Here is a 16231-nt window from a genome sequence, read left to right as displayed (position 1 = left end):
AGCCCTATTTTTTATTCTTTATTTTGAAACAGGGTCTCAGTAAATTGCAAAATGTCTCATTAAGTAGCTGAGGCTGACCACAAACCTGCGATCCTCCTATCTCAGCCTCTCAAGTATTGGAATTACAAGTATGGGCCACCACACCCAGCTTAAATGTTCATTTTTAAAATACTCAGCAATAAAATTTAAAAATAATTGTAGGAATGAAATACATCAACTACAGGATAATGCCTTTTTTTTTTTTTTTTTTTTTTTTTTTTTTTTTTTTTTTTTTTTTTTTTTTTGGTGGTGGTGGTACTGGGGGTAGAACCCAGAGGCTTTCTACATCCAGGCTATACTCCCAGACCCATTTTATATTTTATTTGGAAACAGGGTCTCACTAAGTTGCTGAGAGCCTACATACTTGAGGCTGGCTTCAAACCTCTGCGATCCTCCTATCTCAGCCTCCCAAGTGCTGGGATTACAAGCATGTACCACCACGCCCGGCAGGGTAATGGCTTTTCTATGAAAGGTAAAACAGAGGAACTGGACTTACCTTGTAGCTATTTCCATAGTGTTTGGCTTTGTAAGACAGGGAAAAATCTGAAACAAGCATTGTGAAAAATTAAAATCTAAGTATGATTGATCAGCATATTTGTGGGTGTCTTTTTAAAGCATATTATATGTTTGAATTTTTAACGTTCATTTGAACATTAAAACAGGTTTTAGATGGTTGGTACTAGAAAGTTATTATTTATTGCATTTGTCTCTCACAGGACAAAAAATATATATAATTTGTACATAAATTAATTTTTGTCTTCAACGCTTATGATATTAGATGCCAGCCTGTTACTGTGCTCCCGGCCATTATCACTCCAGTCAGCCTCAGTACCGCCCTGTCCCTTCCGTCCATTACAGTTCACATCTGAACCAGCCACTGCCACAGCCTGCGCAGCAGACAGGTGAGTCACATTTCTTATGTCATAAATTCTTAGCTGTAGGCATTGCTTTTCTTGTCTTATTTCAGTCTTAATATTAAGATACAGCCACACTCAAGGATTTCAAATATGTGCATATATGTGAATATGAAAGCCAGTGTGATTAAAAGAGTGGACATATCTAAGAATCCTCTATAAAATACACTGTCAGGGAAAGGAGCCACAATGGGAAGCTGCTAGCAAGCCGGGAGTGTGGTGAGCAGCTGCCCAGTCCTCACTGCCATGGGAGGGGAGCCCCTCTTTGCAACCTAACAGTCAACCTCTGTAACCTCTGGTGACAGCAGATTGAAGCAAGGCAAGATGACTTCTAAATGACTGACTAAAAGTAAAAGGTGAACAAGTTATATTTTATTGAGAACTCTAGCTGAGAGATATTTAATTTCTTAGTCCCAGAGGAATGCTTTTAAAAGAAATACTGTTCTTACACATATTTTCTGTTTTGTTTTCATTTTGTTGATTGTGGAGTGAAAAGAAACCAAATCCAACCCAATATTTGACATATGAAATATATTAAAACTCAGAATTCTTTTTTTTCTTTTCAAATTTTCTTCAAGAATTCAGTGAAAACTGTTTCTTCAGCGTAAAAAAACTATCTTTCTAACTGTAATGAACTCATTTCTCTATGCTTCCTAGATGTGTACTTCTCTCCCAGGTGTTTAATAAAGCATTTATTTATCCAGGCTTTTTTTCATAATACTAGGAATTGAAATAGAACTTAGTGTATCAGTTTCTTTAGAGCATTTCTAGCTGCTTGTCACTTTTGGAGGCTCTGCATGCAAATGTGACTCACAGAGGCACCAGCACCTCCACCAAGGCATTTGCTGCTCTTGGTACTCTGTAATATTCAGGGACCCCTCTGCCTGGCCATCTGAGAAGTGCTCTTGCTTCTCCTTGCTGGTGCAGACAGCAGTGATCACTGTGACTCTGACTTCTTTACCAGATAAGAGTTAGCCTGGCCTGCAGGAGGTTTCCATCAGTATTGTTTGCCCTGGTAGTTGTTTTGTATGTGGTGTGCAGATTGTTTCCTTTTCTGTGTTACTAGTCCTGCATTGTTTGTGTGACAGGTGTTCTTCTAAAGGATGTTGAGTACAAACATAGGCCATATTAGCCAAGTCAGAATTTGTTCTCTGTCTCAAATATGAATCCTTTTAGTTCCAGGTTTTCCTGAAGTTTAATAATATAGTCCATGTCAAATAATATAAACTGGTCCATAGTTTTAATTTCAAAACATCAAAAGTTGGGTTGTTTCTGTTACTGGGAATTGAACACAGGAGGAGAATTCTACCACTGAGCTTATATCCATTGCCCATTTTATTTTTTATTTGCAATAGGATCTCACTTAGATTGCTAAGACTGGCCTTGAACTGAATAATCCTCCTGTCACAACTTCCCAATTATAGGTGTGCCACCATGCCTAGCACAAAACTAATTTTTTATATATGGGACCATTGGTTGTAACTGCCCGTTAGCTTTATATATACATTGTTCTTTTATTCTAATAAAATTATTTTCAAGCTTTTCTTGGCTTCAAAGATTGGCTTATCTTTTATATTATTTATCTGATTTTTTTCTAAAAATATAACAGATTACAACTGATGTCATGATAATGGAAAAAAGAAATTTTCCCTTATGCCACTCATTTAGGTACCTTTTCTGTGACTAACTTAGTGCATTAGTATACATTGTGTGTGTGTGTGTGTGTGTGTGTGTGTGTGTGTGTGTGTGTGTGTGTGTGATACTAGGGTTGAAACCCATTGCCTTCTTACCTCTGGGCTGTACCCCAGCCTTATATTATTTTTTATTTGGAAACAGGATCTCACAAAGTTGCTGAGGCTATCCTTGAACCTGCTATTTTTCTGTCTCAGCCTCCAAAATACTGGAATTACAAGCATGCACCACCCTTTTTTTTTTTTTTTTTTTTTCAGTACTGGAAATAGAACCCAGGGGCATTCTACCTCTGAATAACACCCCTAACCCTATTTTATTCTTTTATTCTTTATTTTGAAACAGGGTCTCACTGAGTTGCCAAGGGTCACATTAAGTAGCTGAGGCTGTCCGCAAACCACAATCCTCCTGTCTCAGCCTCCCAAATTCTGGGATCACAAGCATGCGCCACCATGCCCAGCTAAGCAAAGATTTTTTGTTTTATATTTGTGTGAGATTTTTTCATTTTTTTCTTTTCCATGGCAAAATCTTTATTTCTTTCCTTAATCAAACTGACTATGAAATAAGAACTTTTAGCCAGGCGTGATGGTGCACACTTGTAATCCCCACTCTTGGGAGGCTGAGACAGGAGGATCACACAGGTTCAAAGCCAGCCTCAGCAACTTAGTGAGACCCTGTTTTCAAATTAATAAAATAGGACTGGGAATTTCTACCTGGAGGTAGAAAGCTCCTGGGTTCCACCACTAGTACCACAAGAAAGAAAAAGAAATAAGAACTTTTAATCACAGGTTGGAACTTATAAGCTAATACAATTGCATCTCTGCAAAAAATATTCCCACTTTTTTTGTTTTGGTTGGTTGGTTTGAGGGGGTATTGTTTGTTTTTTTATACTAGGGACTGAACACCAAGGGCATTATTCTACCTCTGAGCTATAACTCCAGCCCTTTTTATTTTGTAACAGGATCTCTCTAAATTACTCAGACTAGCCTCAAACCTGTTATCCTCCTACTCACCCTGTACTGAGATTACAGGTGTGCACTACCTTGACTGGTTAAAATATTCCAACTTAATGGAAAGTAATTTAAAATGCCTAGACAAGGGCTAATATATCTGGGTAGTAGTCAGATGTTTATTGTGATATTTTTAACTGTGGAGTTTTCCCTAATGAGAATTAATAATGTGAGGGAAGAAAACAAGTGAGTCTGACTATATCTGGATAATGCAGGTACAGAAAAGAGATTCTTGTCTTTGAATAGTTTTTAACTCCTCACACTTATTACTCAGTCATAATATAAAACTAGAGCTTGTCCTTTCAGTTATTTTATGCAGTATCTGCTTAACTTACAGCTTAAGTTAGTCTTGTCACATTTAGTTTGAAGGAAAAAAGAGAAATATTCAAAACATTTTTTTGTTTTGTTTTGTTTTTTGTGGTACTGGGGATGGAACCCAGGGTCATTCTACCTCCAAGCTACACCCCTAGCCCTATTTTTTATTCCTTATTTTTAAACAAGGTCTCAATAAGTTTTAGAGGGCCTCACTAAGTAACTGAGGCTGGCCATGAACCTGGATCCTTCTGTTTCAGCTTCCCGAATGCTGGGGTTACAAGTGTGCGCAACCAGGCCCAGCTTTAAAACATTTTTATCTAAAAGAAAAAGTCATTGTTATGCTAATAAGCATAATAGAAAAATTCCCTGTAAAGAAAAGTTCAGCAGTTCCAGTATGAGCTATTGTGTTAGTAATTATGTAAACCTTTAGTAGGAATTAGTAGGAATGTGAAATAATTAAAAATGATAGAATCTAAAGAATTTTTTATAATTAACAGATATGTTTTATGTCAAAGCTTACAGAAAAGTTGTCTATTTATACTTGTTTGATTCCTAATAAAAAGCAAAATGATGCACTGAGGAATAAGGCAGTTTTGTTTTGTTTTTTTAAGTGCAATTTCTGAGTAATTTATGTTTCATACGTAAACATAATACTTTCTGTGGTTCACTTTTGGAATTTTTTCATATATTTTCTTACATTCCATCATCCCAATCTGATTAAATGAGAAATTTACCACACCCCTCCCATTTTTGTTTTTTTTCCCAAATAGACTTACATACCCCACAAAACATCAAGAAACTTTCTTTGGCTACATAAAAAGGTGAAACTAGTGAAAACATTGGTAGGTTTGGAACAAATTTTCTTCAATGTGACATAAATATTTTAATGTTCAAATATGAGTTTAAAGAATATATGCCTTAAAGTAACAATTCTGGCTGAGTCACTTATTTCTTTTACATCAGGTAGGGTATGCACTAGAAAAAGAAAATCAAGATTTTTCTGTTATTTTTCTTTTTGGGGTAAGGAGGAGGCTGGGAAAATTTCTTAAGGATAATATACTTTGATCTTCCATGTGTGTGCCAGTAAGCCACAGTTGTATTAATTTCATTGACAATGAAGGAACCAAATTGAAACAGTATCAGCATTATTGTTGGGAAATTAATGCAGTAGTCTTCTGTTAGAAATATAAAACTATTAGCCAGGCATGATGATGGTGAATGCTTATAATCCCAATACTTGGGAGACTGAGATAGATGGATCACAGGTTCATGGCCATCCTCAGCAACTTAGGTCCTCCGCAACTTAGACTCTGTTTCAAAATAAAGAATAAAAAAAAATAGGACAGGGGCTATATCATAGAATGCCCCTGGTTTCCCTCCCCAGTACCACAAAAACTGTGTGTGTGTTTTAAAAATAGGGCTGTAGCTGAAGAGGAGGAATGTCCCTGGGTTCAAGCCTCAGTGCCTCAAAAATAAAATAAAAAAATAAAGCTACTGACTATGATCATTCAAAATAAGATTAATTCATCCCCTATTTACAGAAACACAAATTCTGGCTACATAAAGCTTTCTAAAATATGCATTGTATAATATGAAGGAAAACAAACCATAAGTCAGAATCCTGATGGCCCTTAGTCATTTTTGACTGGAATTAGTCCTGTCACTTAGTCTCTGAGTTTCCGTATACTCACTTGCAAAGTAAGATAAGTGTGTTATAATGTGTTTTGAAACCTCCATATACTCTAAAGTTTCATGATTTTGTGTGTCTGTGAGTCATTTCTGGTTCAGAGATTAAAAAACTCAATTTGCAGTAGCTTAGCAACTTACTACAAATAACTATAGTCTTTCTAGCAATTATTTCAGAAGAGCTTTTACTTGCCAGTTTCAATAGTAGTATTATCTTAACCCTTTATCATAAAATGTACACTTTGAATACTATAAGGTATTCTGCATATAAGGAGTTTGATTTAAAAAAACAATCTTTTCCTACATGTAGGAATTATAGTAAAGATTTTTAGGTATATAAAGCCCTGGGTCTTTCATAGGTAGCTGCTTTCATTCTTATGACTCCTGAAAAGTTTGTAGCTTCACCATACATGTTTAATATTTGGCAATAATTGGCCTTGTTCCTGAGCTGTTGGATTCGGGGCCGTAGCACTGTCTGAGAGGTGTACATTTCTCACAGTGAACCGGTCTCTTTTTCAGCTGCTTCCTGGCTTCTTTTTACTCAGGTTTCCACTACTTTTTCCCTTTTTTTTTTTTTTTTCTTCTTCTTCTTAATGCTATATTAAGGTATTAACATTTGTTTATATTTTCCATTCATTGTAATTGCCTTTTAATTATGCATCATACTTGGAAATAAGCATTTGAAATTAAGTGAAAACCTTGACTTAATATAGTTTACCTTTTAAAAATTTATAAAAGCTATTGCTTTAATTTCTTTTCCAAAGCAGATTTGGATAGCAGATTCTGTTTGATTTGGAGCTTATATCAAAAGTTTAATGTCTTAAGCATGTCAAGTCATTAACAAAAGTCAAATATGTCTTTTTCTCTATTGCTACACAACTTTTTAGGGACATTATTATTCATTAATGCATACCATCAGATGGACCTAAAATACCTAAATGCATTTGAAGCTTCTTAGGTCCTACCAAGGATGTAATTCAGTTTTTTCCTAAATTCTGAAATTATTGCATGCCTGTGAGAAACAAAATAATTTTGTGAAATTAAATATATTTTTAGTTTTGTAACCAGTTAATAAATTTAAAGAATATCAAAGAATTATATCTTCAGTTTTATCTTTCCACATTAATTCACAACCATATGACTCCAAATTGATTAGTGTTTGTTATCAGAAAACTATGGTAGGATCCTGATATACCACACTATAAAAGGAACAAGGTAAATAGCCTGTAAGATCTGGACATAGTGGCACTCTTATAATTCCAATACTTGGGAGGCTGAGACAGGAGAATTGCAGGTTTGCGGCCAGCCTCAGCAACTTAGTGAGGCTATCAGCAGCTTAGAGAGACCTTGTTTCCAAATAATAAAATAGGTCTGGGGGTATAACCCAGAGGTAAAAGGCCCCAGGGTTCTATCCCCAGTACCACACACACACACATACACACACACACACACACACACACACACACACACACACACACATATCTGTAAGATATGCAGAACACTGGCAGCATTGCAGGGCACAAATTCAAAAGTAACTAGGATGGAAGAATCGGGCAAAAAAGAAACCTCACTATTGGATGAGCAGAGGAATAAGCATATCTATGAGGGATTCAGCTATGTTAAAGGGAAACTATAGGAACAAGGTCCAAGTTTCTCTATTGACATCTTTAGACATAAGTGATAGAGGTTTTGTATTAGTTTTACTAGGTGGTACCCCCAGCTATCCCTGGGTTTTTTTGTTTGTTTGTTTTTATTATTCTGTGAGCATTTCTTAGTATTGTAACCAGCACAGATTCAGACATTGTGTTATACCTACAATCCACCTATTTCCCTTTTCACTTTTCCAATAATCTGCCGCCACTGAAATCTGGAGCCAAATATATCTGGTAAGTACTCACAGATTTCCTTGAGTTGTATGGACTCTTCAATACAATAGGCATTTAAATGACTGAGAGCTATAACCTCTATGTGGTTGTTTTTATTGAAATTGGGGCTTGTTTGAGGCTTTTTGTTCATTTGCTTTTTTGTCTTCATGTGTACTTTTAGGCACAAGAATAGGAGAGCGTAGGAGAAAGGATAGTGAAGGTGTGATGACACTTAAACTTCCTTCCAAATGCACGTGAGGAACTAGCCTTAATTGAACTCTCCTGTCCACCAAAATAATTCCACAAATAGAATGACCAGGATATAAGCTTGAGATTTTGATGATTTGGAAACAGCTCTTCCAAGTTGCTTTACAAAGGCTTAGTCACAAAAACACTTAAAGACCAACTATCTTCACAGTTCTTCTATACAAATTCAGTCTTGGAAATTTTTAATTATTAAGGGAACTAACCTTAGATTTATGGATATTCTGACTAGGCAATTTTATAATTATTTATATTATCTTTCTGATTATGCCTCATCTGTCATTAAGAAGGCTTTCCTTTAAGCTAGGTGTGGTGGCGCACACTTGTAATCCCAATACTTGAAGGCTGAGACAAGAATATCTCAGTTTGCGGGCAGCCCCAGCTACTTAGTGAGGCCTTCCTTAATTTAGTGAGACCCTGTTTCAAAAAAAAGAATAAAAAAAAATAGGGCTATGTGTGTAGCTTGGAAATAGAATGCCCCTGGGTTCTATCCCCAATACCACCAAAAAAAAAGGCTTTTCAGCTGGGTGTGATGGCACACGCTTATAACCCCAGTGCTTGGGAGGCTGAGACTGGAGGATCCAGGTTCCGGATAGCCTCAACTACATAGCAAGACCCTTCGCAACTTAGACCGTTTCATAATAAAGAATAGAAAACTGAGCTGGGGGTGTAGCTCAGAGGTAGAATGCCCCTGGGTTCAATCCCCAGCACCACTGGGGGGAAAAAAGATTTCCTTTATCACGAATGTTAGCTCAGGTTACCTATATAAAGTAAAACTAGCCTGCAAAAGTCTATGCAGTACTTTTCTGCCCAACACTGTACTTTTTCATGCTTCCTTCTCTACTGAAGTGAAAGTTAAAAGTAGAATATTCTTCAGAGCCCTACAGGGAATTGCCTGAGCCATCAATTTATATTATCCTACTTCTCTCTGCTTGCAGAATTTATTATGCTTCTCTATGAAAGTGCTAAAAGAAATTAGATAATATTACAAATGTTCAATTGTATAATAAAGGAGAATGATAAGGATAAAAAGCACCTGTGTTGATATATGGATGTTAATTCTGTTTGGTATCACTTACTGTTAGCATTGCTTACTTTACAAAGTAGATACTTTTCCACCTTTTTTTTTTTTTTTTTGCGGGTCTGGGGATAGAATCCAGGGGCATTTGACCTCCGAGCTACATCCCCTGCCCTATTTTTTAATTCTTCTTTTTGAAACCGGGTCTCACTGAGTTGCAGAGGGCCTCACTAAGTAGCTGAGGCTGTCCGCGAACCGCGATCCTCCAGGTCTCAGCTTCCCGAATGCTGGGATTACAAGTGTGCGCCACTACACCCGGCTCCAGCCCCATTTTTTTATTCTTTATTTTGAAATAGGTTCTCACTGAGTTGCAAAGGGCCTCACTATGTAGCTGAGTCTGACCGCGAACAGCGATCCTCCTGTCCCAGCCTCCCAAATGCTGGGATTACAAGTGTGCACCACCACATGCCCAGCTTGAAAAATACTTTTTAATGAGAAATTATAGTTGAAATTGTAGCCAAGTATATAATATACTGAATGTCAGAATACTGGAAGTACTCTTTTTTTTTTCTTTTTTTTTTTTCTTTTTTTTTTTTGCAGTACTAGGGATGGAGCCCAGGGGCACTCTACCTCCAAGCTACACTCCTAGCCCTATTGTTTATTCTTTATTTTGAAACAGGCTCTCACTGAGTTACAAATAGCCTCACTAAGTAGTAGCTGAGGCTGCCGAACTGAGATCCTCCTGTCTCAGCCTCCCAAATGCTTGGGACTACAAGCCGGGCATGGTGGCGCACGCTTGTAATCCCTGCACTTGGGAGGCTGAGACAGGAGGATCATGCAGGTTTGAAGCCAGCCTCAGCTGGTTTAAGAGACCCTGTTTCCAAATAAAATATAAAATAGGTCTGGGAGTGTAGCCCCAAGGTAGAAGGCCCTGGGTTCTATCCCCAGTACCACCAAAAAAAAAAAAAAAAATCCTGGAACTACAAGCATGCGCCACCATGCCCAGTAAAGTTCACTTTTTAAAAGCAAATTCCTAAACTTATTAATTAAATTATCAGTAGTGTCTTCGGTTTAGAGACTGAATTTAAAAAAGTACTCTTCTCATAGCATTTTTAAAAACTAATGGAATTTTTTATTCTCTAGAAATCTAGTTCTTTCTAGTTCTCAACCTTCTCCCTCTTCCAGATCATTGGATTATTTTTTTTATACTTGACAGTCTTCACACTCTACTTTTGAGTATCAGAACTATGTTCTCTCTCTTCCTTTTACCTGAAAAATTAAATAAAGGCCTTGAACCACTTATCTAAGAGGTGCCATTCCACAATGGTCCATGCTCAGTAGCCTGAAATGAACTTGTAAAACATCGAACAATTCTTGTAAATTTTATTAAGCAAATATGCATAAAGTGAGCATGCCCATAGTTTAATGATTTTTTTTTTTTCCTATACTAGGAATTGAACCCAGGGGGCATTTTACCTCCAAGCTACACCCCCAACCCAAGCCAGCCTTTTTTTTTTTTTTTTTTTAACAGGGTCTCACTAAGTTGCAGAGGGCCTCACTAAGTAACTGAGGCTGGCTGCAAACTTGTAATCCTCCTGTTTCAGCCTTCCAAGTACTGGGATTACAGCTGTGTTTGTCTTAATGATCCTTTTTTGATACTAAATTATTTTATTAATGGGTTTTTTGCATAAATAACCATAAGATTATTTTTATTGGAATAGTAAAATTAGCTATTGGAGGGATATTTGTTTTTAATGCTTTCCAGCTGACTTATTTCTAGTTTTGGTTTTGATTATAGTAAATTTCAGTGATCTTTTAATACTCTTGAATATCTTGCTCTTGAGAGAGTATACTTCAAAATTATATACATTTTATTCACTTGTTTGCTCTTTGTTAAAATTATTGGAAAAAGCGGTTGAAAATCTTAGGATTTCTGGAAGAACATCTCAGGTATATAACTAAATGGCCAGAAAATTTTCCTCCCAGAGTACCAGTCATATCGAACATCCAATATTAAGTGAAACTTATAGTTATGACAGTTCCTCAGGCCCTGATAGCTCCCTCATTGGTTGATTCAAATCTGTGTGTTTTCCTGCCTCAAAGGTAAAAATGAAGAAAAAGCTGTTCAGTGGATGGGAAAAACCATTGCTTAAGAAGTCCAGGTTATAGGTGGCAGTGTCCTACTTTACCAGTCAGGTAAAGGCTAACTCCTTAGCAAAGCAAACTGACTTTGTGGAGAAGACAGTCAACATCCGTAGAAACTCTGCTAGAGGAATCCTCTTTAGATTGGGCTGCAATAGGCAACAGTCTTTACTTAGGAACAAAAGCAGCCTCTGAAGCAAAAATGCAAAGCTAAAACCAAAGAGGAACATTGGAGTTTGACATCGAAATACTTGTTGAAAGACATAGAACTGTGGGACATGGAACCTGAGATACATTGCCATTTGAGCCTCCTCTTCCCCTTCCCAATATTTTTGTTTGTGAAATCCAATTATAATAAGACAATAGAGTGTAACTTTGAAATACATAGGTCATGCCGGGCATGGTGGCGCACGTCTGTAATCCCTGTGCTTGGGAGGCGGAGACAGGAGGATCACACAGGTTCGAAGCCAGCCATGCTGGCTTAAGAGACCCTGTTTCCAAAAATAAAAAAGTATAAAATAGGTCTAGGAGTATAGTCCGGAAGTAGAAGGGCTTCCAGAAACCCCAGTACCGCAAAAAAAAAAAAAAAGAAAAAAAAGAAATACATAGGTCACAAGTCATGCATGTTAGAAATAGTAGGCAAAACAAGTAAAGAACCACCTCTTCCAGGGAGAGGACATTATGGGCTGATTATTTAAACTTTTATACCTTATTTATTTATTTATTTATTATTTATTTTTTGCAGTGCTGGGGATTGAACTCAGGGGCCTTCTACCTCCGAGCTACACCTACAGTCCTATTATTTATTTTTTTATTTTGAAACAAGGTCTCACTAAGTTGCAGAAGGCCTCACTAAGTAGCTGAGGCTAGTGGCAAACCTGCAGTCCTCTTGTCTCAGCCTCCTAAGTACTGGGATTACAAGCATGTACCACCATGCCCTGCTTAAACCTGTTTTTCGGGTTTTTTTTTTTTGTTGTTGTTGTTCTTTTCTTTCTTTTCTTTTCTTTTTGCAGGTCCTTGGGTGGAACCCAGGGGCATTCTACCTCTAAGTTACACTCCCAGCCCTATACCAGGTATAGGCGGGCGTGGTGGCACACGCTTGTAATCCCAGCATTGGGGAGGCTGACACTGAAGAATTGCAATTCGTGGACAGCCTCAGCTACTACTAAGTGAGGCCTTCCACAACTTAGTGAGACTGTTTCAAAAAAAAAAGAATAAAAAATAGGGCTGGGGGTGTAGCTCGGAGGTAGAATGCCCCCTGGGTTCCATACCAGGTACTGCAAAAAAAAAAAAAAAAACTAGCAAGACTTTGTTTCAAAATATTAAAAGATGGCCAGGCGTGGTGGCGCACGCTTGTAATCCCCGCGCTTGGGAGGCAGAGACAGGAGGATCGCGCAGGTTCGAAGCCAGCCGCGCGTGCTGGTTAAAGAGACCCTATTTCCAAATAAAAATGTTAAAATAGGTCTAGGAGTGTAGCCCAGAGGTAGAAGGGCTTCCAGGAACTCCAGTACCACCAAAAAATATATATATATATATATTAAAAGATGGCTGGGCTTGGTGGCACATGATTGCAGTATCTGGGAAGCTGAGATGGGAGAATCAAAGGTTTGTGGCCAGCCTCAGCTATTTAGGCCCTCTGCGACTTAGCGAAATCCCATTTCAAAATAAAGAATAAAAAATAGGGCTAGAGCCAGGCATAGTGGAACACTCTTGTAATCCCAGTACTTGGGAGGCTGAGACAGGAAGATCGCAGGATCACAGCTAGCCTCAGCTACTTAGTGAAGCCTTCCGCAACTTAGACCCTGTTTCCGAATAAATAATAAAAAATGGTTCTGGGGGTGTAGCTTGGAGGTAGAAGGCCCCTGGGTTCAATCCTCAGTTCTGGAGGGAGAGAATATATATGCGCGCGCGCGCACGCACACACACACACACACACACACACACACACACACACACATTAGGCTAAGGAAGGATGGAATTTGGATGTAGAATACTTATGGGTTCAATATCCAGTATCACATATCAAAAAAAAAAAAAAAAAAGGCATGGAAGCTGAGACAGGATGATCGCGGTTCACAGCCAACTTCAGCTACCTAGTGAGGCCCTTTGCAGCTCAGTGAGAACCTGTTTCAAAATAAAAGAATGAAAAATAGGGCTGGTAAGCCAGGTGTGGTTGCACATGCTTATAATCCCAGCATTCAGGAGACTAAGACCAGAGGATTGCAGTTTGTGGACAGCCTCAGCTACTTAGTGAGGCCCTCTGCAACTTAGTGAAACCCTGTCTCAAAATAAAGAATAAAAAATTGAGCAGGTTGAGTAGCTTGTAGGTCAAATGCCCCTGGGTCCCATCCCCAGACCCCCCCCCCCAAAAAAATACAGTTGTATATTAATTGCTAGACTAAAAAGTAAGAAGTTTCTTTACCTAATCTCAAGTTTTAGATAATATATAGGAAAACCACAGGGAAAAGAGTCTTTTGTTTGTTTGCTTTGTTTTGTTTTTTTGTAGTACTGGGGTGAAACCCATGTGTCTTCTATCTCCAGGATAACAAACACCCTGCTCTATTAAAGAATTCACTATGCTATATTTTGACTCTGACATTGTTAATACATTGTTTAGCTATGAGGCAAACTTCCTATTTATACTATTAGTGGAAGCCAGTGCCAGATTTGTTTAATCTTTGGGTAGAATCCTTGTGGCTTCTAAGCAATTAAGAGATGTTATTGTCTATAGTTGCTGTCTGTCTAAGATACTACATTTTCTCTTTCTCTCTCTCGTGTGTGTGTGTGTGTGTGTGTGTGTGTGTGTGTGTGTGTGTGTCTAGGGATTGAACCTCAGGGTATTCTACCTCCAAGCTATACCCCCAGCCCTATTAATTTTGGGAGTGCTGGGGGTTTTTTTGTTTCTTGTTTTGTTTTGTTGGTGGTGGTACTGGGGATGGAACCCAGGGGCCTTTTACCTCTGGGCTACCCTCCCCGGCCTATTTTTTTATATTTTATTTGGAAACACCTGAGGCTGGCTTTGAACCTGTGCGATCCTCCTGTCTCAGCCTCCCAATCATGGGGATTACAAGCATGTGCCACCACGCCCAGCTGTTTTTGTTTTGTTTTGTTTGGAAACAGGATCTCTCTAGTTTGATGAGGCTCACTATTTTCTCAAACCTATAATCCTTCTCTCTCAGCCTCCCAAGTACTGGAATTACAAACAGCCACCACCATGCCTGGCTTTTCTCTTGCTTTAAAGATTAATGAGGATGAGCAAGCATGGTTGTATCTGCCTATCATCCTAGTACATGGGAGGCTGATTCAGGAGGGTCACAAGTTCAAAACCAGCCTCAGCATCTTAGCAAGACTCTCAGCAACCTAGCAAGACCCTGTTTCAAATAAACATTAAAAAGGGCTAGGGTGTAACTCAGAGGTAAAATGCCCCTGAATTCAGTCTCTATTACCAAAAAAAAAAAAATGAGGATGGAAATAAAAAGTGATAAAGCAAGATTTGTATTTATGGTGTTGTAGTGGATGGCGTTGATACTGATAGATTAATGAAAAGTAGTCTCACATAAATGACAATGGAGTCAACATGGCAGCTGGGGAGGCCAGGGAAGAGAGATACTTCAACTCCTACCATTCTTCCAGTAGCATCTTGCTTTTTATTTCTTTTCTTTTTTTTTTTTTTTTTTTTTTTTTTTTTTTTTTTTTCCTTCAGTATTGGGGATGGGACCCAGGGGCATTGTACCTCCAAGCTACACCTCCAGCCCTAATTTTTAGTTTTGGTTTTTGTTTTGGTTTTTGTTTTGTTTTGTTTTGTTTTTGTCCTGAGGATGGAACCCAGGGACCTCTACCTCCAGGATACTCCCCCGACCTATTTCATATTTTATTTGGAAACGGGGTCTCACTAAGTTGCTGAGAGCCTCACTCAGTAGCTGAGGCTGGCTTCGAACCTGTGCAATACTCCTATCTCAGCCTCCCAAGCACAGGGATTACAAGTGTGCACCACCGCGCCCAGCTGTATTTTTATTTTTTTGAAACAGGGCCTCACTAAGTGGCTGAGGCTGAGCATTCCTTCCGTCTCCGCCTCCAGAATGCTCCAGCCTAGCATCTTGCTTTTATTGAGGGTTATAACCAAAACTTTATAAGAAGTTATTAATCACAGAAAATAACAAAGCGATCATGGGTTGAGTCAGGGAATAACACCAAGGTACTCACAGAAGAATCAGGAAAGGAAGGAGTAAGCAAGGAAATTGTCAGGGGCTTTGCTTATCAATCAAGGTCCCTGATTAAGGATCCCATTTGGTCCTGGGAAACTTGTCTGCATGCAAACAGTTCCCACTTGAGTGGGCAGTTTGTATCCCTCCCAAGCCAGATCAAGGTGACCTCAAAGCAGATGGCTAAAAATGCTCCCAAGGTAGTATTATCAGAAAGATAATTTCTTCGGCTTTGCCTGTTGAAATTTGTATAAGCATTGTAAGAATTCAGTTCATGTTTGTAAAAACCCATTCCTGGGTTTATCATGAAGCTAAATAATAATTTATTTTTATCAGGTTTCTTTTTTCAAATAGAATTTATGGCATCATTTAGTAATTTAAATGAGTCCTGCGCTAATTTCTGTACATAAGGATCAGGAAACAAAATATAACTGACATTCACTGCTCAAATCTCATCATTATAAATTCTTATTTAAAGAAAATAGGGCTGGGGGTGTAGCTCGGAGGTAGAGTGCTCCTGGATTCCATCCCTAGTAACACACACACACACACACACACACACACACACACACACACACACACACAGAGTTTTATGAGGTTCACTTTTTTTTTTTTTTTTTTTTTTGCGGTACTGAGTTGCAGAGGGCCTCACTAAGTAGCTGAGGCTGCCTGCAAACCAAGATCCTCCTGTCTCAACCTCCCAAATGCTGGGATTACAAGCGTGCACCACCATGCCTGGCAAAGTTCACTTTTTAAAAGCAAATTTCTAAACTTATTACTTAAATTACCAGTAGCGCCTTCAGTTTAGAGACTGAAAAAAAAATTACTTAATCTCTTTAATGAACTATTTATTTGTTAAGTGACTGTAATAATATAATAAAATTACCGAATAATTCCAGTTGCCCTGTCTTTGGCACATTTCTAATATAAGGGTTCAAATCTTTTTATGATGGTGTGTGTACATGTGTATGGTTATTTTTTGTTTGTTTGTTTTTTTAAACTGGGGATTGAGCCCAGAGGCGTTCTATCTCTGCCCTATTTTATTTTTTATTTTGAAACAGGGTTTCATTAAGTTGCCTAAGGCCTT

At 38.2% G+C, this 16231-nt stretch overlaps 1 protein-coding gene across 6 annotated transcripts in view; it reads left to right on the top strand.

Moving 5' to 3' along the window:
• Positions 1 to 16231, top strand: part of R3HDM1 (R3H domain containing 1) — a gene marked incomplete at both ends in the record, with an annotated part of 99144 nt that overhangs the window by 55143 nt on the left and 27770 nt on the right. For all 6 annotated transcript variants that reach the window (XM_080690115.1, XM_080690116.1, XM_080690114.1 and 3 more), the window contains one exon: positions 818 to 941. In XM_080690115.1, the coding sequence (XP_080546241.1) occupies positions 818 to 941 (124 nt within the window). The remainder of the gene's footprint in view (positions 1 to 817; positions 942 to 16231) is intronic.

The sequence above is a fragment of the Muscardinus avellanarius genome (assembly GCF_963383645.1).
Source record: "Muscardinus avellanarius genome assembly, chromosome: 2".
Lineage (NCBI taxonomy): Eukaryota > Metazoa > Chordata > Mammalia > Rodentia > Gliridae > Muscardinus > Muscardinus avellanarius.
Note: the sequence above shows the minus strand (reverse complement) of the source record. Positions and strands in the feature narration are given on the sequence as shown.